The sequence below is a fragment of the Nanorana parkeri genome, unplaced genomic scaffold (genome assembly GCF_000935625.1).
Source record: "Nanorana parkeri isolate BGI_ZX_2015 unplaced genomic scaffold, ASM93562v1 scaffold98, whole genome shotgun sequence".
Lineage (NCBI taxonomy): Eukaryota > Metazoa > Chordata > Amphibia > Anura > Dicroglossidae > Nanorana > Nanorana parkeri.
In genome coordinates this window covers 1670738-1692574 of record NW_017306366.1, presented here as the reverse complement: position 1 = coordinate 1692574, position 21837 = coordinate 1670738, and the positions used below count along the sequence as shown (strand labels likewise).

General features: G+C 42.6%; 1 protein-coding gene across 3 annotated transcripts in view; it reads right to left on the bottom strand.

The window, feature by feature from the left end:
- MEGF11 (multiple EGF like domains 11) overlaps positions 1–21837 on the bottom strand; it is a 434557-nt gene that overhangs the window by 167643 nt on the left and 245077 nt on the right. For all 3 annotated transcript variants that reach the window (XM_018552848.1, XM_018552849.1, XM_018552850.1), the window contains exons 6-8: positions 18554–18800; positions 18136–18256; positions 15104–15240 (exon numbers count right to left, since the gene is read on the bottom strand). In XM_018552848.1, the coding sequence (XP_018408350.1) occupies positions 15104–15240; positions 18136–18256; positions 18554–18800 (505 nt within the window). The remainder of the gene's footprint in view (positions 1–15103; positions 15241–18135; positions 18257–18553; positions 18801–21837) is intronic.

Below are 21837 nucleotides of genomic sequence, written 5' to 3'. Positions count from 1 at the left end.
GGGATTCCTGCGTCAGAAACTTGCGTGTTCCTGCAGCAGGAATCCCTAATCTGATGTTTACACGCGGCCGCTGTCACCCATTCAAGTTAATGATCAGGTGACAGCAGTTGCATGTAAATGCCTGCACACCGCATGATATGTGATATTATTACATGCGGTTAGAAAACCCACTCCCTGGATACACAATCATTGCGTCCAGGGAGAGTGATTGATTCCTAACCGAATGTAATAATATCACATATCTTTACATGTGGTGTGCCGGAGTTTATATGCAACTTCTGTCACCTGATCATTAACTTGAATAGGTGACAGCTGCCGCTTTTAAACGCCAGATTAGGGATTTCTGATGCAGGAAACGCATGTTCCTGATGCAGGAATCCATAATTGCACCTAAAGATACCGGTGTGAATGGGCCTATTACACCCCCCGCCTTCACATAAAAAAAACAAAAACCTATCCCTGCACATAAAATAATACACCCTAACCCCCACCCCACCGCACACCCACCCGTAAGTTAAATACACAGCCCCCTCTCCGGCTTACCTTGTTGCAGGGAGGAGGCTGTGAGCGGCGCCATGATCACCGATCCGTTTATCTAGTGGTGATTAGTAATGTCTGCTGCAGACATTACTAATCTAATCAATCCTTTCGGCCTGCGTTTAGCGAAGACGCCGGCCGAAAGGATCCGATTGCCGGCACAGAAGCAGCTATGCGGTCTGCATCCGACAGAGATGCAGACCGTGTAGCTGCTCCCGCAAGTCTGGTACGCGGTCCCTGACCGTGTACCAGACTTGTGAGCAGGCTGTGGGCCACAAAGTACCAGCTCACGGGCCGCAACCGGTCCGCGGGCCGGTACTTTGAGACCACTGGTCTAATCCCTACACACATATTGACCCAGTGTGACACTTGCCTAAGGATTAAAGTGACACTAAACTCAGGGGTTAAATCATAAAAATGCATTGAAGTACCTGAACTATTAACAAAAATGTATCTTATTCATGTTTCACTTAGCGGTAGATCCTCAAATCATCTCTGAATTAGTGCTGACACTGTCCTTCCTTCTGGATGTTGGCTACTTTTGTTCCCCATGGTCCCTGTGTGTGTTGTAAAATAGCCACGGCTCCAAGCTTAACTCCATTGCTTAAAGCTTGCTAATTTGTCACCCTGTTGTCCTCACCTCGACCCCCACAACCTTCCTATCTCTCCAAATGCGAACAAGAATTGGATACTACATTGGGAGACGAAGCATGGTCTCAAATATGGTTATCAACTAAGTCGAGCTCAAGAAGTGCAATTGCGTTGGAGACCAATTATACAGTGCTAATGAGATGGTACATGGTCCCTGTTCAGATAGCCACGTTTGCCCCCTTACATTCACCTCACTGTTTTAGGGGTTGCACTGACTTGGGCTCCCAAGCACATATTTAGTAGTTCTGTCCGGTCACATCATGTTTTTGGGATCAAGTGTTTCGTATGCCTTCGGTCCTAGTAGGTAAACCTGTATTCAAGAATCCGGCTATGGCTCCTCTTAATTAGCAACCTAATTCACTTCCCAATAAAAGCTTTAAACTATGTTTGCACGTACTGGCAGCTGCTAAAAGAGAAATAGCTAAGTCATGAAAAACACCCTCTCTAAACATATCTAATGAAAATAACCGTGTCTCCTGGGTCATGGCACGTGAAAAGCTTACAGCCAAAATCCCAAATACCAGCCCCATGCAAAACGATTTGGTCCCCTTGGGTCCAGCATTATTTACCCCCTCAATTTGATCAACGTCTACTCTCCATTTGACAAACTCCCCTGATTCCAGGATGTTCCAGTCACCTCCTGGGCCCCTCTCTTTTCCTTTGACTCCCTTTCTTTTTTGCCTTTTCTTTTTTTCTTTCCCTCTTTCACTCTTTTGACTTTTTTAATTGCTTTTTACTTTATAATTGGACACTTCTGATCTCTGGGGATCTTAATGGCTTCAACATTGTCCGGCTGAAGTACGATCACAAGCTCTATTCCTCATTGAGATATTATGCTATTTCCTTTTCTGTTTTCTCGTGGTTTATGATGTTTATATCTCCATGCGATTCTATTACTTGCACATTGTGTCCATGCTAATGTTTTTGTACTTAACTTAAACATTTATATGGAAAACAACTTAACTACTTTACAACACACAGTGACCATGGGGAACAAAAGTATCCACCCTCCTGAAGGAAGGACAGTGTCAGCACCAATTCAGAGATGATTTGAGGATCTACAGCCGAGTGATACACAAATAAGGTACCGTAATCTTAATAGTTAAGGTACTTGAATGCATTTTTAAGGTCTAACTCCTGGGTTCACTTTAACATTTGTAGGCCTGCTATGAAGGCCAATAATCATCAGTTCCAGCCCTTGAAGATGCTGGTGGTTGCACATGAAGATTTCACAACTTGTTGGAAAACCTGAGTGACTGGACCAATCCTTTACCTTTTTCATTTGAGAAAAAGGGACAAAAGGAAGCAATTGTGTTGGAAGGTTCTCATTTGTAGAGGCCATGTTATTTCTGGCATTAGTTAGTCACATTCAACCGAACCTGTTCTGTAATGTTGAAGCTACTTATCCAAGTAGCTTCTTCAGCTCCAATGAGTGTCAATTCACACACATTGTTTTTACCAGTTAGCTGGTCCTGCAATGACAGAAGATGGATCGATGCTCACTACTTATCATGCTCAGGAAGGCGTCTGCTCATCTTTGGCCACCCTAAGGAAGTACCAACCAAATTCTTGTTCAAATCTGCAAAGACCTTTGAAACCCTCAAATTTACTACTTTCATCCAAGTTATTTTAAAAACACGCTGAAAATGCTCAACCTCAAGCAATGGGAGCACCAGCAGGTTTCCTGTAGCGAGGGATTACAATGACCTTTGCAGAGGTACGGGTGATATGAAAGGAACCTGATTGGCAACAAATATTTAGGCAGCCATTACTGACCTCTGAATAAGTAGGCAGATCAGGATTTCATTCGCAACATGCTTGGTTTGGGTCAGTGACTCTAATATTAAAACATTAGAGTATTCAAACTACTAGGTGAACTGGAAAACCAAAGAAATTAACAGTTTAAAATAGCAGTGCTTACTCATGGAAATCCCCCGATACACCCACCCACAGAGCCCGGCACCCACCTGCACCATCCGGAGAGCTTGACACATATGCAACCCTGGTGAGATCTGCATGCAGCCTTGTTGAGACCTGCACGCAGCCCTGGTGAGAACATGCACGCAGCCCTGGTGAGACCCAAATGCAGCCCTGGTGAGACCCAAATGCAGCCCTGGTGAGACCCAAATGCAGCCCTGGTGAGACCCAAATGCAGCCCTGGTGAGAGCCTAACGCAGCCCTGGTGAGACCCAAATGCAGCCCAGGTGAGACCCAAACGCAGCCCTGGTGAGACCTGCACGCAGTCCTGGTGAGACCCTAACGCAGCCCTGGTGTGACCCAAAGGCAGTCCTGGTGAGACCCAAATGCAGCCCTGGTGAGACCTGCTATCAGCCCTGGTGAGACCCTAACACAGCTCTGGTGTGACCCAAAGGCAGCCCTGGTGAGACCTAAACACAGTCCACATTTATTTGTCTTTTTAATTTTATTTATTTATTTATTTAAAATGTTTTTTTTATTTTAATGCTGGGAGCAATAGCCATCCTGCTATTGGATATTTCAAATTGCAATAGCCAATAGCAGGCTGGCTTTTGCATCTGCCCACTGCCTGCTGTCAATCAGCAGAGGAGGGGCCTGAAGGAGAAAGTTCTCTATCAGGTCCTCCCATGCTGATTGACAGCAGACGGTGGGTGGGTGCAATAGCCAGCTTGCTATTGGCTATTGGATTTTACAATATCCAATAGCCGGCTGGGTATGGCTCCCGGCCTGCAATAAAGGTAGGAACACAGACCGCTGCAGCCACAGTTCTCCTAAATGTACCCGCGGTTGCCGGTACATTTAGGAGAACTGTGGACCCCTGTTCGTAAGTACAGATTGTTCGTAGTCGGACGTCCGTAACCCGGGGACTGCCTGTATAAAGAAACTGTCTGTATTGTTTTAGAAAAAAATAAAAAATGTCCCTTCAAGAAAAAGTATTAGTATAATTAATACATTTAAAAGCATGAATAAACGTTGATTAAAAAAGGTTTTAAGCATTAAGAGAACAATAGCAGGGCAGATCTTTCATCAAAAATTAGGAAAGATGCAATAATAGCCGAGTTCAACCACACATAACCTAGCACTTCTAAAGCCTCTCCAGTTTTCACTCAGCCACAACTTGTGTGCTTGAATGACAAACATATTCATTAAGCTGAGAAAATAATGCAACCTGCACAGCAACGAGTTTGCTCCTTATAATCGTTCTTTCATCCGCACCTGTTAAGCCATTAATTATATCTGGCATTGTTACGTGAACTGGACATGGTCTGCAAATTTGGTAGTACACTGGCAAACAAACAATCGGATCACCCCCTAAGTGTGCATCATGAGGCGAAGTACCTTGCCTCATTTTCCTTTAACTAGATCCTGCCATTATGGTCCCTGTGGTAGAAGTCCAGCAAAGCCAAATCTGAACCCAAAAACCGCCGACAAATGTATGAGGATGGGGCTTAAAGTGCATACAAAGATGACATGGTGGTTGGCTGTGCACGCACTGTCTGGGTGCCAAGTACGTTTTTTTAGGACTGACTATTATAGAAGCGTGCAATTTAGCATTCATTGAACTCACATATCTACGTCTATAAAGAATGGATGGTCAGTGCTGTGTGAGCTGGCTGCCTAGGGTAGAAAACACTGGGTCTGGCCAGGAAAATTCATCTTGCATAACTGATACTTCCCACAAGCAGGCTTTGCCAGGGGCATCAGGGAAGGCCTACATACAGGGTCAAAGTAGAATGATCACTGTTGCGAAGCAGTGCTAATGGTGCCCATACACTGCACGATTCTCGTTCGAGAATCGCGGGAAATCCCGCGATCGTACGAGATTAATGTGAATGTTACTGTAACAACTGAGCATCAAGTTTTCTGTTGTGGGTCAGCAGTTACAATGTGGAATTATTTACAAGAGAGCTCTTGATAAAATGCTTTAAAAAGAACTCTAGGAATTTAAAAAACTTAAAAATGACATTAAAGTCAAAAATCTTTTTCCCTCCCCCCAATGTTAATGCAAGCACTTACCTTAAAGCGGCTGATGACTCACAAGCCGCTGATGACAGCTATTACTGAAAATACCGGGCGCCCCCCTGAATGCCGGAGGGCGCCCTTCGGCTCAGCTATTCTGCTCGGTACCTCTGTGGTAACGAGCAGAATAGAAAAAGTAGAAAAAAAGGAGAAAATGATTGGGTGGAGCTAGCAGTGACAGCTAGCTCCGCCCAACTGTTTTCTATTGGACGGGACCAGCTGTCATTACAATGAGAGCTTGTCGGAGCCGGTGGTCAAATCAAAGCTGGCTCTGACAAGCTCTCATGACAGTCCAGTGTCCCCTGGTAACTAGGTAATCAGGAGACGCTGAACTGTCATTACACACTGAGAACCCGGTGGAGCCACTGTGATATCATGGCGGTTTTTTACAAACGCTAGCAACCCAGCAGTTGAACATCAAATCAATAGGAAAAAATTGCAAAAAATGCAAAAATGGCTTGGCCAGCTGATTTGAAAAATGTTCCGGAGGGCTTGGCAGCGAAAGGGTTAATCCGATCTTCTTCTTTCCTGTCCTTTTCTGCGGTCCCTCCAGCGGTGCAGCGTGTCTCCGATCCAGCGCTGACTCCTCTGTCTGCATGCGGGCGGGTGCACACGTCCATATACTTACCTTGTGTCTCTCCTTATCTCCCAGACGAAAATGTGAACTGGGCATGCGCCCGCCCCGAGATGCTTTGCGGCCGCCCGGGAATTTTCACATTTTCGGACGGGAGCGCGGGGGAAGACACAGGTAAGTATTAACCCTTTTCAAAACATTTTTTTTTGGCACTTTTTGTTTGCATATATCTACTGCTTGCTAGCAGTAGATATACTGTATTTGCTGGTGTATAAGACTACTCTTTATACCTAAAAACATCCCCTGAAAATCGGCGGTCGTCTTATACGTGGGGTATAGAATGTATACCTTTAGTTCGTTTAGGCCAAGCTGGCCCAAAACGAACATCCCTAATCTGTCAGCCCGCTGGATGTGTGGCAATACTGTATGTGCGGTAGCTTCGGCTACATACAGTAGCTGAGCCAATCACGGTGAGCGATGTACACAACCTCTGCCAATCCAAGCAAGCTTTGTATTGATTAATAGAATACATTGCTCGTTGTGATTGGCTCAGCACAGTATACTGTATGTAGCTGAAGCTACCGTATATACAGTATTACTGCACATCCATCCATGATGTTTTTAAATGGTGTTGCCTCGGAAGTGGGGTAGTCTTATATGACGAGTATAGCCCAAAACCTATGTTTTAAGTGGAAAATTAGGGGGTCGTCTTATACACCCAGTCGCCTTATACGCCGGCAAATACGGTATGCAAAAAAAAAAAGTAACAAATCCCCCCGCCTCCATGCTGCTTTAAGGACTTACCTTAAATAATGCCTCTTTATCAGATCATCTTCTTCCTTCCACTTGTATCCAGCAATCCCTCCAGCACTGGTGCCGCTCTCTGATCCAGCGCAGACTCCTGCCTCTTGCTGTCCCACAGTGTCTGTCCGACGTGCACTCTTTCGGCTGCATGCACTTACCTCCACTGTGTTTCTCCTCTTCTTGCCGCCGAAGATCTCTACTGCATCCTGCACAGCCTCTGGAGCAGCTTCAGATCTTCAGACGGGAGCGAGCGGTGGAGACACAGGTAAGTTTTTACCTTTTTCGTAGCTTATTTTTAAAAATATTTTTGCATATATATACTGCTTGCTAGCTCTAAATATATGCAAAAACAAAGGAGAGTTTAATTGTACTTTAACCCTTGCAGAGCAGAGGTAGCCCCATTGCAAAGATAAGTTTAAAAATGCCTTGAATTCTTCTTTAAAGTATTTTATGGATAGTTCCATAGTTACATAGTATTTGAGGTTGAATAAAGACACAGGTCCATCAAGTCCAACCTTTGTGTGTCTGTATGTGATTGTACATTTGTATATGTGTTCACAAGTCCCTTTTCCGTCCTTGTTTTTAAGTGTACCTGTACCCATGTATGTTGCGGTCTCTGAGGAAGGTATCTAAATGCTTTTTGAATGATTCAATACTCTTAGCTGATACCACTTCTTGTAGCAGCGAATTCCAGACTTTAACCGCTCTTTTCTCCACCAGTTTTAGGTGGTGGCCTCTAGTCTTTGTTTTGGAGTTTACTGTAAAATGTTTATTGCGGATGCAGATCTAGGTGAAGTGTTACTGATAATTGAAGTAGATGTAGATTTAATAAGTAAAATCTTGTATAATAAAGCGCTGCGCAAACTGTTGGCGCTATATAAATCCCGTAGAATAATAATAATAACAATGATAATAAACTTTAAAGCCAATCTCCAGGCAAATAAACTACCCTTACAGTGGGGCTATCCCCGCAGTGCAAAGGTTATGTGCTTGTTTTTGTCTAGGGGATTGGATTAAAACAGATTTACGTACCTGATTTCCACCCCCACAAGCTTCCTCCAGGCTGCTAAACAGGTCCCCACAGCTCTCCTTCCCTGGGCTCCAGCGGTCTAAGGACCACTGACGTCATCACATTTAGTGTAGGTTCCATAGACCTAGACGTGGGGATGCTGAGAGACAGAGATGAGGGAGAGATGAGGAGAGCACTAACCCCGGGGGAGTGGGGATCAGGTAAGTAAATCTGCTTTACTCTTTGAGGGGATGTACTTGTACTTGGGCCTGAAAAAGTGGCATCCCTACTCTTGCCCCCTAGATATAAACAAGCACTGATCCCTTGCAGTGCGTGGGTAGCCCCACTGCAAGCCTAGATTCTTGATTTGCCTGGAGATCGGCTTTAATATATTAAAGTAATTTCAAAAGTCACTTGAAATATTTAAGCTCTTCAGCTTTAATTTATCCACCTGGTGATCCTGCCATTAAGGTTCAGACACTTTCTGTTAGGTGACAACTGTCTTCTAATTGTGCTCCTGTGTTGTCATCCTGTTACATTTGCTTTCAGTGCAGACTACTTGCGCTGACACACATTTCACAGGCATAGTCTACTGAAGTGAAGTGTAGAAAAAATGGCCAATGGAGTGCAGCCAAAGCTGGAGTTAGTGCATGTACACAATGCTTCACCAAACCAAATGTTATTCAGTTAGATTCTATATTAACACAAGGGGTTTTGCACTTGATTTAAAATGTTACCCCCAAATCAACCTTTTCTGTAACAGCACAAAAGATTTCCAAATCCATCAAACACCTTCTTCCTGTTAAGATCCATATACCGCTCATCTTTCCCTGAATTGGTGAGGCGATTTTCATCTTTGGAGATCAAAGTCATGAGGTCCACCAAAGGATGTATACCACAGGACACAGTGAGTTGTGGAGGATAAGGAGCAATATTTAAATTGTCCAGTTTAGATTTTAGTATGTTGGGTGATATTGAACTGCAATAATCCACCATCTGAATGCAGCAGCGATGGAGTTGAGTTTTGCTAATTGAGCCATTCAAAAAACATTTGTCCGACCTTTACCGTCTACAAGGCCAGACCCATTTATACCTCTCTACATCATCTTAGGCCTCAAATGGCAATCTGGTATTTCTGGCAAAAAGGAAATAGGTTTGTCTGTCTGACAGCATTAATAATAGCAAATGGAAAGAAAAGACAGTTGTTTTTTTTTGGCACCAAATGACAAGTCCAATACACAAAAGGTAGTATATAAAATATAATATTTATTCGTACAAAAAGGTTTTTAAAAAACATGGATAAGTGAATATATAAAAAAATTGGACAATTACATGATTATAAGGTAAACCTCCTAGTACCCACAAAGTTCCATAGTGATTGCTATGATAGACATGATTAAAACTGATGACATGATTTAGGCCTAGTCAGAACAATAAATTGATACCATATAGGCTCTGTATATTGATAATTCATTGAACAGAATTGCAAAACCTCAAATGGAACCATAAAGGTGGGCGATGCTCGCAATTCTCTACGCGTTTCTTAAGGGGTGTTGCCTGGTAGCAACGGGGATGCCATACCGGGAGTTGGCATAATCATGTACATATCCGCCTTGGGCACGCATCATGATTCTCATTTGTGCTATATATTCTATATATGTGATATACTTGTGATGTGATTTACATAATCTTTAGCTTTTTTTATGGGCACTGAATCAATGATCTAAGTAAATTAATCTTCTTAGTATTCATTGTTTATATCTGGGTGATATACATATCCTCCATTGTTTAGCAAATCATTGGACATTAAATAAGGGATTGATTGATTGATTGATTGATAACCTCTGATTGACATTATGGGGGAGGCCCCTTGTCTTGGTATAGTGCTCCCTCTTTTCCTGTTTACATCATATCTTTATGTGTGGTTTATTGTAGATGGATCTACTCTGGGCATGAGATTATTTCCTTGACTATTCCCTCATTAATAATCTCTATGAGCAACCCCTGATCGTGTTTGTTCGCCTCCACCCTGGGATCACTTGTTTCTCGGTTCTGCCCTACGTCTTGGTTTTTGCACTTGATGACTTTGCACTGAGGGGGTAAGGATGACCGGCATTCTGTTGTAAAAATATTATATGATTTATTATGATTCAATGTGATTATACTGATGTTGCCTTTTTATATGATCTTTAGACCTCCTCCTTCTCCTGAAGAAGCGCCGTGTGGCGCGAAACACGTAAAGAATTGCCAGCATCGCACTATCACCCACCTTTATGGTTCCATTTGACGTTTTGTAATACTGTTCAATGAATTATCAATATACAGAGCCCATATGGTATCAATTTATTGTTCTAACTAGGCCTAAATCATGTCATCAGTTATGATCATGTCTATCATAGCAATCACTATGGAACTTTGTGGGTACTAGGAGGTTTACCTTATAATCATGTAATTGGCCAATTTTTTTATATATTCACTTATCCATGTTTTTTAAAACCTTTTTGTACGAATAAATATTATATTTTATATACTACCTTTTGTGTATTGGACTTGTCATTTGGTGCCATAAAAAAACAACTGTCTTTTCTTTCCATTTGCTACTATTACATTACCAAGGGTTGGCACCCTATTACTCAGGATCTGTAACCAGAATCTACTTTGCTGACAGCATTAATAGCCCAATGTGTGCTTCTGTAGACTGTTCAGCCAGTACCAGCCTCATATTAATAACACCGTTAGGCTATACACAGTCTGTATTTGGACTCTACAAAGATGCAAAGTCTGTTGTTCCTCCACACTTTGTGCCATGTACACAAATGGGACCCATTGTGCTCTATATGCCAGCAGTTATTTTTGCATCCAGTCTGGCATTGGGGAGTTTGATTTAGAAGCCCGCTAATGCTTAAATAAACAAGAAAGTTAATTAGCAAACAAATAAATAGCCCAAAATGCATCTGCTCTAAATAGAATCTGTAAAATATGTTCTCTTTAACAAAATACCTTATTGAGTTTCTTTATTGAACTCTGCGTCATTTCAAGTGTCCACTTGTGACTTCAGCAGTTCTAAAAGCCTTTATCCTCTTGTCGTTTACATCAGCAGAGTAACATTTCACATACGTTAATTAAAAAGAAAAGAAACATCCACATGATGGATACTTACTACAGCTCTAATGGCATCACAATGCCTAATAAAAGCAAAGTAGATGACTGCCTTGTTTGTGCCCTCTTGCTGGGCTTTTGGAACATATCTGAGACGCACATTAAAGCAACTCCTATATCATACAAATAAGTTGGTCTGGTATTTAAAACCAAACTCCGGACTACCCTTCGGTCTTACACAGTTGCACCGACTCCTCTCCTGTACTGAAATAGCTTACTCTGATTTTACTGCACACTGTAAGCTTCTCACTGTGTGTATTAGAAGCTGGAGTAAGTCTGATAGAACCAGTGGCGGACCTAAGGAACAAAGGGACCTGGTGCAAGATTTTTTTTGAGCCCCCCAAAACACAAACCCCCCAATCCACACCCCCTATAAAGCTACTGTGAGGTCCCCAGGACCGAATCTTTCTTAGAAAAATGCCTCCTCCAATGATTGCGGACCTACCACATAAGGCTGGGGTGGGTGGCGGGGTGCGCAGTTCGATCTGGCCCCGGCCCCTCTCCCCTGGGCTCGTGTGGTAGTTACCCTGCTGGCGGCGCCCATTAATGATACAGCGCCTGGGGCACATCCCCCCTCCCCTAGTTTCGCCCATGGGTATTGGTGCATCCATATTTACAGCAATGCAGAATCGCACAGGCTATAGAGGACTACACATCCCAGCAATATTTTATACAACAATAGCATTCCTGAATAAAGTATTGCTGGTATTAGTAGTCCTCTATAGAGGGTGCCATTCTGCTTTGCTGCAATGCAGAATGATACCTGCTATAGAGCACTATAAATACCAGCAGTATTTTATACAACATGTCCATCAGTTGGGCTACAAATAATAATCAATTTATTGAGTTATTTACCTTCACCTCTTCCTTTACCTTTACCTTCACCTCGGGAGTGTCGGATCAGTATCCGGCAGCCGGCGCCCTCCCCATCTCTGCACCAAGAGTGTCGGATAATTAGATCGTTATCCGGCAGCCGGTGGGCTCCCACCATCTCTGCGCCGGGAGTGTCGGATGATCTGACACTCCCGGCGCAGACATGGGGGGGCCCGCCGGCCGCCGTGTACTGATCCAATGGTACCCGGTGGCCGGCGGGCCCCACCATCTCTGCACCTGAACTCAGGCACCGTCGGTAGGTCCGCCCCTGGATAGAACCTTCATCATTTCCTGGTTGGAGGATGTCCATCATCATCTAGCTTGACCCCAGCAGCCTCCCGGTACCTGCCCCTTCCATTTATTGGATTTCTATTCATTCATTCATGCTTAAAATGGGGGTGTTTCTTGGGGCTGTCTGCTTGCAAATGTAGCCTGTCTAGGAATGCCCAATTGTTTAAAACTGACATCCACTCATCAAGGCATTATAGTATTTGCACAACTCCTCCCAAGAGCCAACCCACTCCTTGCATTAGTGCTGAGGGTTCTTGGGAAAAGTAATGAGGCAGGGTCCTGTAATATTTTTAGCAATCTACAGCACACTGGCACCCCTTCCCACTAGCTATGACCTGCCAGCATTCCATAGAGACGCACAGACGCCAATAAATATAGAGGAGGCTTTCCTGCCAAGAGTTCTTGTCTATGAACCCCATGACTACATCTCGCCTCCATCGTTGTAAAAGACCAACATGTTACAATGAAGTGATGTTAGAAAATGCAAGATGGCAATTATGGAAAACAGGTAAAATGTAGAGCTCTTGTACATGACTGGGGATATTGTGCTCATTATTTGTTTTACATTTTACTTATTTTCCAACTGTGCTGTAAAGCGCAGAAACAGCACATAGCAGTTTGCCTTAAAAATTAGACTTTATGGAAGCGGATTTACTAAAGAAGTAGGAAATCTTCAAACATTAAATCATGTGACTATGAATGTCAACTGTAAATTCCTGTTAATTTATTTCATCCGCACATGACTGGGCATTTTTTATTGTGCAAAAATTCACAGCTACTTTAGTAGCTTTTGATGATTGTACTGGAAACCAGCGCACATTACACAAAAGGAGGCCTCTGGTCATTTTAGCTGTTTGTAACATGTCACCTCAAGATTCCAATTATCCACAAGTGAACCTAAGATAGCTCTACATATCCTAAAAACCTGACATTAAACTTTCTATAATGGTGAGCAATGGGTGTCCAGTCACAGTCCCAAACCTTGCATCCTCATCAGCATTGCTTCATTCATAATATTTATAAAGAGCCTCACTGGTCATTTCAAAGGAGCAGTATATTATACTTCTGCTAATAAAAGCTTCATACAAGCCTTGTTGTATAATTAATCCTAGAAGTACTGGTACCCCGTGTATCCCCCAGTGCAGAGTTATGAGTCTAATAAGCAGGCTGATATTGCAGACTCTTTGATGTGGCAGGAGATGGAACAGTCTTGCATAGAGTATGTTATTTTTGTAGCAATTCTCATAATATGAGCCTCTGGCATTACTACTGACAAATACTCTGGTTAGCAGTGTACAGCTCTGTTTATACTGCAGGGGTATGAATGGTGATGCAGCATTATTACGTCAACCGTAGAACATGCAGCTAAATTTAAAATAATCCAAGAATGAAAAAACATTTCTGAAACTTCCAGAATCCCAGAAGCTCATAGTCACTCATAGATCATAGAGATCCTAATCATGTTGATGAGGGTTAAAAGTCAAACAGAGCAAATAATCCAAAATCTGCTCCATCTGCTGTTTGATTGGTTTATGAGATTCTGTTCAATTAGTTCAGAGGAGTTTCTTTTATGTTTTTGTATAATAAAATCAAAATAAATGCCCTACTGCCCTCAAAGGCTTTCCTGCCACAAATTACTTTTGTGTTGGTATCCCAAGAGTAAGAGACTTGGCAAGCAAGATTGCCCCTGTGTTATGCCCGTCACCTTTTTGCTCGTGTTTTAGGAACTGTCTACCTAAGAAAAGCACAAGCCTTTCTATCAAAACACTATCATCTAAATGATTCTGGGCTTATCATTACCTTTGCTAACCAGGAGAGGGATTTATGTTATTATAGATGCCTCCTGTAGAAGAAGGCAAATGGTGAAATGGTAAAGGACCTCTGGACCCCTAACATGTTCACTACAACACAAAGTAAAATTAAAGTGACACTAAACTCAGGAGTACAATGCATTCAAGTACCTTAACTATTAAAAAAAATATATCTTATCTGTGCATCAATGGGCTGTAGATCCTCAAATCATCTCTGAATTGGTGCTGACACTGTCCATTCTTCTGGAGGGTGGCTACTTTTGTTCCCCATGGTCCCTGTGTGTGTTGTAAAGTAGTCACCGCTCCAAGCTCACTCCCGTGATGGACTACAAATAAGTAAACTAAACGTGAGATTGTAGTCCATCAAGGAGCGAGCTTGGAGCAGTGGATACTTTACAACACACACGGGGACCACGGGGAACAAAAGTAGCCCCCCTCCAGAAGGAAGGACAGTGTAAAACATTTTTTAAAGGGTTACTTCAACTTTCTTAAAAAATAGCTTATGCAGTCAAGATGCCACAGTAAGTACCAATAAACTAAGTAGCTTTTAAAAACCTTCAGTAATTTATCCTCCATACCTGAAGGCCATTTTCTTTCCCTCCAAAGCCTGCCGCAAAAAAAAAACAATATTCTTTATAGTTCCATCCTGTCCTGTTTCCAGATTGAGTCAGCTGTGTGATGCTCACCCCCAACATCATAGGAGCGAGCGCCATCTTTGTTCAGGACTGTGCAGTGCACTCTCTCTACTGTTGCCATGGCTGAGCATTGGTGGGGGCGAAAATGGCCGGCAGGTATGGAATACTGAAGATTTCTAAAAACTGTTTAGCTCACTACTGGGGCTACTTGACTACATAGGCTATTTGTTTAAAAGGTGAACTAACCCTTTAAATCCACTGGGGTCTTCTTTGTCTCATGCTGGTTTGTTCTGGGAAATAAAAACACATACCCTGTTAAACATGTCTTTAACCTGCAGCTTTCAGGCAAATAATAAATTAATGAATCATGGTTTGTCCTATGCATTCATAGGGCAATTACTTTATTTACTAAGAAAAATGTATAGCTAGACTTGCTCGATGTGGTCCCATACAGCGACTGTGATTACCCTATGAGAGGGTGGAAAAGACTCTAAATCACTCACTCCAATATGGTAAATAGTGAATTATAAGAATGTTTACTCATTGTTTGACCACAGGGTAAAGTTTTTGGTCTGCATTGGTTTCTTTTGTCCAAGAAGAGGACCCAGCGTCGCACCAACAAATAGATTACTCAGCTAGTTTATTTTGCTGATATCTGGCAATCCACCAACTCCTTAGCATATGCAAATGGTTTCACTCATTTCTAGTCTGTCAAAAGAGAAAAATCACCAACAGGTGGCTGCTTTGTGGTGCTAAGGTTTACCTCTCCCCGGTGTATCCCGCGGCACACTGACATCTTCCAGAGACAGGGTCACACTGTCCACCATTGTGACACTGACACTCCTGGCTGCAGTTTACCCCATATCTTCCTGAGGTACACGGCTGGGCACAGACAGAACCCTGTACAGAAAGAAAAGAAAATAAGGACTGGTGTTCACAGAACAGCAATACATCTAAAGCTCTGCATCTATAAGCAAGTGCTAACATGCCTAGATGCAAATAGAAAGGTTTCAAAAGTTGCAGTTCGATATTATTAATCTGCCCTCATTCTGAGCCCCCATGTACACTTGAGCATGTGTGTTTTCAGGAGATTTTTGTGTGTTTTTGTGCACACTTTGCTGTTTGTGATATGTCACAAGAAGGCACTTTTCAGCCTTTTTGTTTTAGTCAATGAAAAGCTAGTTAATAAAGGTTGGTAGGCTGCTGTCAGGGAAGTTCAGTCGGTATCCATAGAGCAGTTTCTGCACGAACCCTGCACAAGCCACTGTGCAAACATATGTGTGAAGAAAGCGCTACAGTGCCAACATTGCACATCCGCATGAATGGAGGTGCACGCGTGTGCAAGTCACGGCGCACACACGCCGGCGTGCACATGCACATTCCTGCCAGTGGCGCCAAGCGGGCTATTTAAGGATGCCTGTTGCAATTGCACATTACTGAGAGATCTTCAGCTTTTCCTATGCTATAGCCTGCCTCATTACCTAAATCCGGCTGGGAAGTTGGCTTCCCAGCCAATCAGTGTCAAGCCGAGCAAACAAATCTGACAAAATTGCGACACGACCCCTACCCTGCAGACAAATCATACCCCTCACATAGATCCTTAGCAGCAGTCATTACCGTACCAGTCTCTCGGCCAGCTGGGCAGACACCACTCTTCAAGCTCTCCCGGATCTGCCCACGTCTCCTGTGTCCACAGCGCCCATTTGATCGGCCCTCAGCCTGCTACTGCGCATGCACAGGATTTCTGAATGAGAGCACTGGGCAGTCTGCACATCCGCAGTAGCAGGCTGAGGGCCAATCACGTGAGCGATGTACACACAGGACGTGGGCAGATCCGGGAAGCTTGGAGAGCGGTGTCTGCCCAGCTGGCCGAGGGACTGGTACAGTAATGACTGCTGCTAAGGATCTATGTGAGGGGAATGAGGTGTCTGCAGGGTGGGGGTCGTGTCACCATATTGTCAGATCTGTTTGGCCGGCCTCGATGCCGATTGGCTCGGAAACCGGCTTCCCGGGCCAAACAGCATCGAGCCGGCCAAACGGAATGGAGTTGGCTTCTCGGGCAATCAAGAAGCCGGGCGGTGGGTAATGACACGCCGTCTGGCTTCCTGATTGCCCGGGAAAATGGCTCTATACTACTGGAAGTAGGGGTATCAGCGAGTACCGAAATACAAACATCGGTATTTGTGCTCCATACCGAAAAACCGGTATCGGTGCATCTCTAATCTCAACAAAAATGAAACACCTATTACAGGGGATGCTTGACTTGCAGTGAGCCAATCACACAAGCAGAAGCGACATTTTTGGGGTTATTCTGTAAACCAATGGTATCCAGAACACCTTCAGGTTGCTATAATGGAAGGAAGCTATGTTTAAATTTTTTGACAGTTTTAGCAAATTGTGATTGAAGCTCATGTCCAACCTCCCACATGTGAGTGTAATATTGTCTGTACTCCTCATCCCATCACACCTAAGTTATTGCGCTAGGCACTTCGGTTTCCTTCCTTTTGGTTTCCTTAGCACACACATCGAACACCCCGGTCTGTACTTACCATGAGCTGTACACCAGCGAACGCCACCCCGATCCCCTCGGAGAGCGCTAAAAACATTACTTTCTCTTTTTAACTTTTTTAGCAAATTACACTGGCTTTAAAGTGAACAGCAAATGTCATTTTAACAACATTCATTTACAAAATTACTTAAACAATTTGTTGTGTCATATATGTAAAAAAGTACAGGTTTTACTTATAAAGGAGTTATTAAATAGCCTCCTTACACTTTTAGAGGGTAGGCAGCTCAAGACAAAGTTAATTTTTTACTAATTTTGTAAATTGTAATATTGATACTCAATGACTATCTGTACTGTGGAAGTTGTGCCCAAAAGCTGAGGTCCAATGACAAGTCATCAGTATTGCAGTTGATAATTTGTCCATTACTAACTAGACATGTGCAGCGGCTAAAAATTAGTTTAGATTAGTTTCGGATTTCGTTTATGGAATTCGTATGCTATATGTGTTTCATTTCGGGAATCGTATTCGTATTCGGATCTGATTCGGGATACGGATTTGGGATTCGGACAAATTTCCGAAAATTCTACTTGAGGTGAGGTAGCAGAATTGGCACATTTGTCATTTCTGGTTGCTGTGCTCTAGTCTTTACTATTAAAGGGACATTAAAATCCTTTTCGTAATTTGTTTTTATCCGTTTAAATGTTAACAGTGCACGCACAGGATTTGGACGAAATTCATTCCAAATCCAAAATTTTGGATTTTCGAAATTTCGGATTCAGATGCTTTTGGATATGTTATATTTCGGAAATTCGGATGCTCCGAATCTACGAATTTCCGAAATTTCGTCCGAATTTCGATTCAGAGCGAAACGAATCGCACATGTCTGTTACTAACTAACCATGCCTTGTTCCACACTGTCTCTCTGTAAAGGGGGGACGGGTTTGCTTCCTTAAAACTGCCCCCTGATGACTGGTGGGAAATATTCAAGAAGCAGCAGATCCACTAAATACACAAAGAAGAAGCAGCAGGGAGATCCTTGCACTGCAGGTTCAGCTTTACCTCCAGCAAGGAGAGCAAAGAGCAACACAGTAGTGACAAAACCAAAACTCACACCAATTCTTGTAAGACTAGCAGTCAGATGTAGCAGTGCTTTAGATGATCTTGCACTGTAGATAAACAGCTATCAGGTTACCTAAGCACACAAAGTGTACCATTATTTTTCAGTAGGAATTCAGGGCAAAAGATCGTTTTTTTAGGGTACTGCTCAGGAAAATTAATATTTCCTTACCGTCCATCCTGCTGGGCAGGAACAATCACCCGTCACATGATGACACACACCTCCATTCTGACAAGGACAGCGAAGCTCGCATAGTGCCCCATGACTTCCTGGTGGACACAGCTCTTCACAACTAACATATAAACAAAAAGCAAAAGCACATGTAAGCCTTTCCAAAAGACTGCATAGACTGCAATGTTCTGTCTACAACTGGAATTGTTTTGGGTCAGCAACTTGGAAAGTATAGAAGCCACAGACAGCCAGGCAGCTAGCATTTTAAGACAATTAGGTCAGAATTGTGAGGCCACATATCTCTGGCACTACTATTGTATCTCTTGGCTCAGGTTTCCATTAACAAATATAGATATAACATATAAATATAATCAATATAAAAGATCACTTTAATTGAATTTGTCTTTTAGCTACTTACAAGGCTCCCGTGTATCCAGGAGCACAGTGGCACTCGCCAGTCCTGTGGTCACATGTTGCTCCGTTCTGGCATTGGCATCTCAGTTGACAAGCTTTGCCATAGGTCCCCGGGTCACACCAGTCTTCACATCGCCATCCTCTGTACCCCTCAGAGCACACACAGGCACCGGTGATAGGGTTACAAAGTGCTTCGTTCTGACATTGGCAGCGGTTACTGCAGTGTGGACCCCAATGCTCACTGTCACAGCCTGACAAAGAAGAACACAACAATAATTTTATAAGTCAGAGTGACTGATTAATATGTTAAGTGCAAAAATGAACATACATTTAAAGTGGTTTTCCTCTGCATGAGCAGCAGCAGGACCCTAATCACGTTGCCGTTTAAGTGATTTGTGATCCACAGTGGCTTAGATGTGTTGCAGGCTCACAATACTACTGAATCTGCAAAGGGGATTTACCAACATGAAATTCTTAGGAGAATGGGAAAATTGTCATTACTGACACGCCTGGACAGTAACTGATTCACCCCCTCCTGCAGCAAAATGCTTGCTTCTCTTGCAGATTTACTAAATCTGTACAGCTATTTAGGAATAAGAATGCCAGTTTCTACCTCCAGTGATTAGAAATCACATTTTCCAGCTAAACCAAGGATGGGGGTCCCCAACATACAAACAGAGGAGGTTCAGACCATGTTTCACCTTCGTGTTCAAGTGGAAACCCTAATAGCCTCTTAAGGGCAATTCAAACGTAACCTTCTAGCTTCTAGCAGTAGAGATTAAAAAATGTTTTTGTTTTTGGAATGTTCACTTGATTTTCTTAGGGTCTATTTCTTTTAAAGTTATATGTTTGCACATATAACTTGAAGGATACTATCCTTAAAGTGACACTAAACCCAAGAGTTAAATCTTAAAAAAATGCATTCAAGTACCTTAACTATTAACAATATTGCACCTTATGTATTTGTCATTCAGCTGTAGATCCTCTAATCATCTCTGAATTGGTGCTGACACTGTCTTTCCTTCTGGCTACTTTTGTTCCGCATGGTCCCTTTATGTGTTGTAAAGTAGTCACCGCTCCAAGCTCACTCTCGTGATAGACTACAATCTCAATACAAATTGTAAACTAAACATGAGATTGTAGTCCATCACAGGAGTGAGCTTGGAGCGGTGACTACTTTACAACACATAAAGGGACCATGCGGAACAAAAGTAGCCAGAAGGAAAGACAGTGTCAGCACCAATTCAGAGATGATTTGAGGATCTACAGCTGAGTGATACACAAATAAGATACATTTTTGTTAATAGTTAGGGTACTTGAATTAATTTTTAAGATTTAAAGGAGAACTATGAGGTGAGTGATTTTCACTCAACCTCATAGTTAGAGCCGACGTGTGACATTGAAACTGTCACACGTCCGCTCTACGGATCAGGAAGTGAGCAAACGCATGTCGTCACTCGCTTACTTTCTGATCATCTCCCTGCAGAGAGCAGTGACTGTCAGTCACCGCTCATCACAGGGATTCCCCTCCCCCCCGCTCTGATCCTCCAGCACTGACTGGAGAAACGGATGGGGGAGGGGGCGGGCACAGCTGGCTCTGTCTCTAGATAGGCAGAGCCCGCTGTCAATCATCTAGCTGGATGGATCTCAACAGTATTGTCAGGGACCCATCCCGGCTGCGGTGCTCTCAGTATATAGCGGGCAATAGCCCACTATATACTGAGCTTTGGGACATAGGAGGAGGTTAGTATATGTCCTCCCATGACCCTAAAAGTTCTCTTTTAATGACTAAAGAATGGCAATGATGGCCCTGGAGAATGCACCTTTAAAAATAAGTCAGCCTTGGCAGCTCCCCTATGTCTTAACTACCAGGTTCCCTTAACAAATGCTTCTAGAAAGTAATGTACAGTTGTAAAGCTTACAAGGATAAGGTAAAAATAAAATAAAATGAATAAAGTGAAAATGTTGCTCACAGTGACAATTGGGATGCTAGCAGCTGTTTTTAAGTTCAGTTTGAAGAGTTGAAGCTAATACCTGACTGATTATCATAGAGGACACCTCCACTTTTCTTTCTTTCAGTCTTTTTAAATTGGCCTTATGCAATTTAAAAAAGAATCTAGCCTTGATTTATACTGTCACAATGATCACAGGAATTGAAATATCTTGAATTAGCCGTAAAGTGTACTGAAACAAGCCTTTCTCAAATGGCAAAATGCACATTTGAAATGATTCTTACTGCCATACAAGACCAGCATAAAACCGGACACTCACAAATAAAAAGAACAGCTCTCATAAAAATTGCACATGCTAAGTGAACAGTATACAGTGACAATAAATCACAAGCTACAATCCTCACCCAACATGGTACTGTGCTACCAGCAGCCAGTCAGCACAAATGTGTGCAATGAATGAAACATGTACAGGTGATAGAAGAACATAATATATACTTATACCAGTACAGTGTACAATCAGACAATCAAATGGGGAGCAATATAGCAAAATGCAATTATTTCACATAGCACATTGGGATTTTTCTTCATCTCATACACTCCGTCAAGTAAAATAGAATTTAAAGTCTATCTCTTGCCAAAACCTTTTCTTTATAAATCTGGATAGAGTAGGACATGAATCCCTTTGGGTAGAAAACCCTTCAAACCCTGCCCTATAGATACAAAAAAGGTGGAAATCTCTACAAAATGAGGAAAATTGCCTTGTAGACAGATGTCACTAGAACGGGGGTATCCCTCCACCCCACCCCACACACAAGTTTTAAAGTTATAATAAACTTTCAACATTTTATCAATAATGAATCCAGATCAAACAAATAAACATGACTTGGTAAAGTATTTCTTTTAAATTTTGCACAAACAGTTACAGAGATCATGGGGGTGATTTACTAACCTAAACACACGCACGCACCAGGTGCGTGTGATTTTCACACAGCAAAACGTATTTATCAACCAAAAAGTCTCTAAAAGCATATTTCCACTAATGCCATATATGGAAAAATCATGCACAAGATGCATATATAATGCTGCTTCACAGTTTAGACAAAAATGGTTAGCTCATGCATTTACATTCCTGCATTCATCAACGCAAGCAACACAATGTAGAACTAATTTACACAACATCACCTTGCAATTCATGCAAGGCTTTGCACAACACACCTGCTGGGTGTGTACACACTACAAAGGTGTTTAGATTCCACCCATAGATCATGCTGGGAGGGAACACACTACAGAGGTGTATACATGTTCGTGGTGTGTTTATAAGGTTAGTAAATCAACC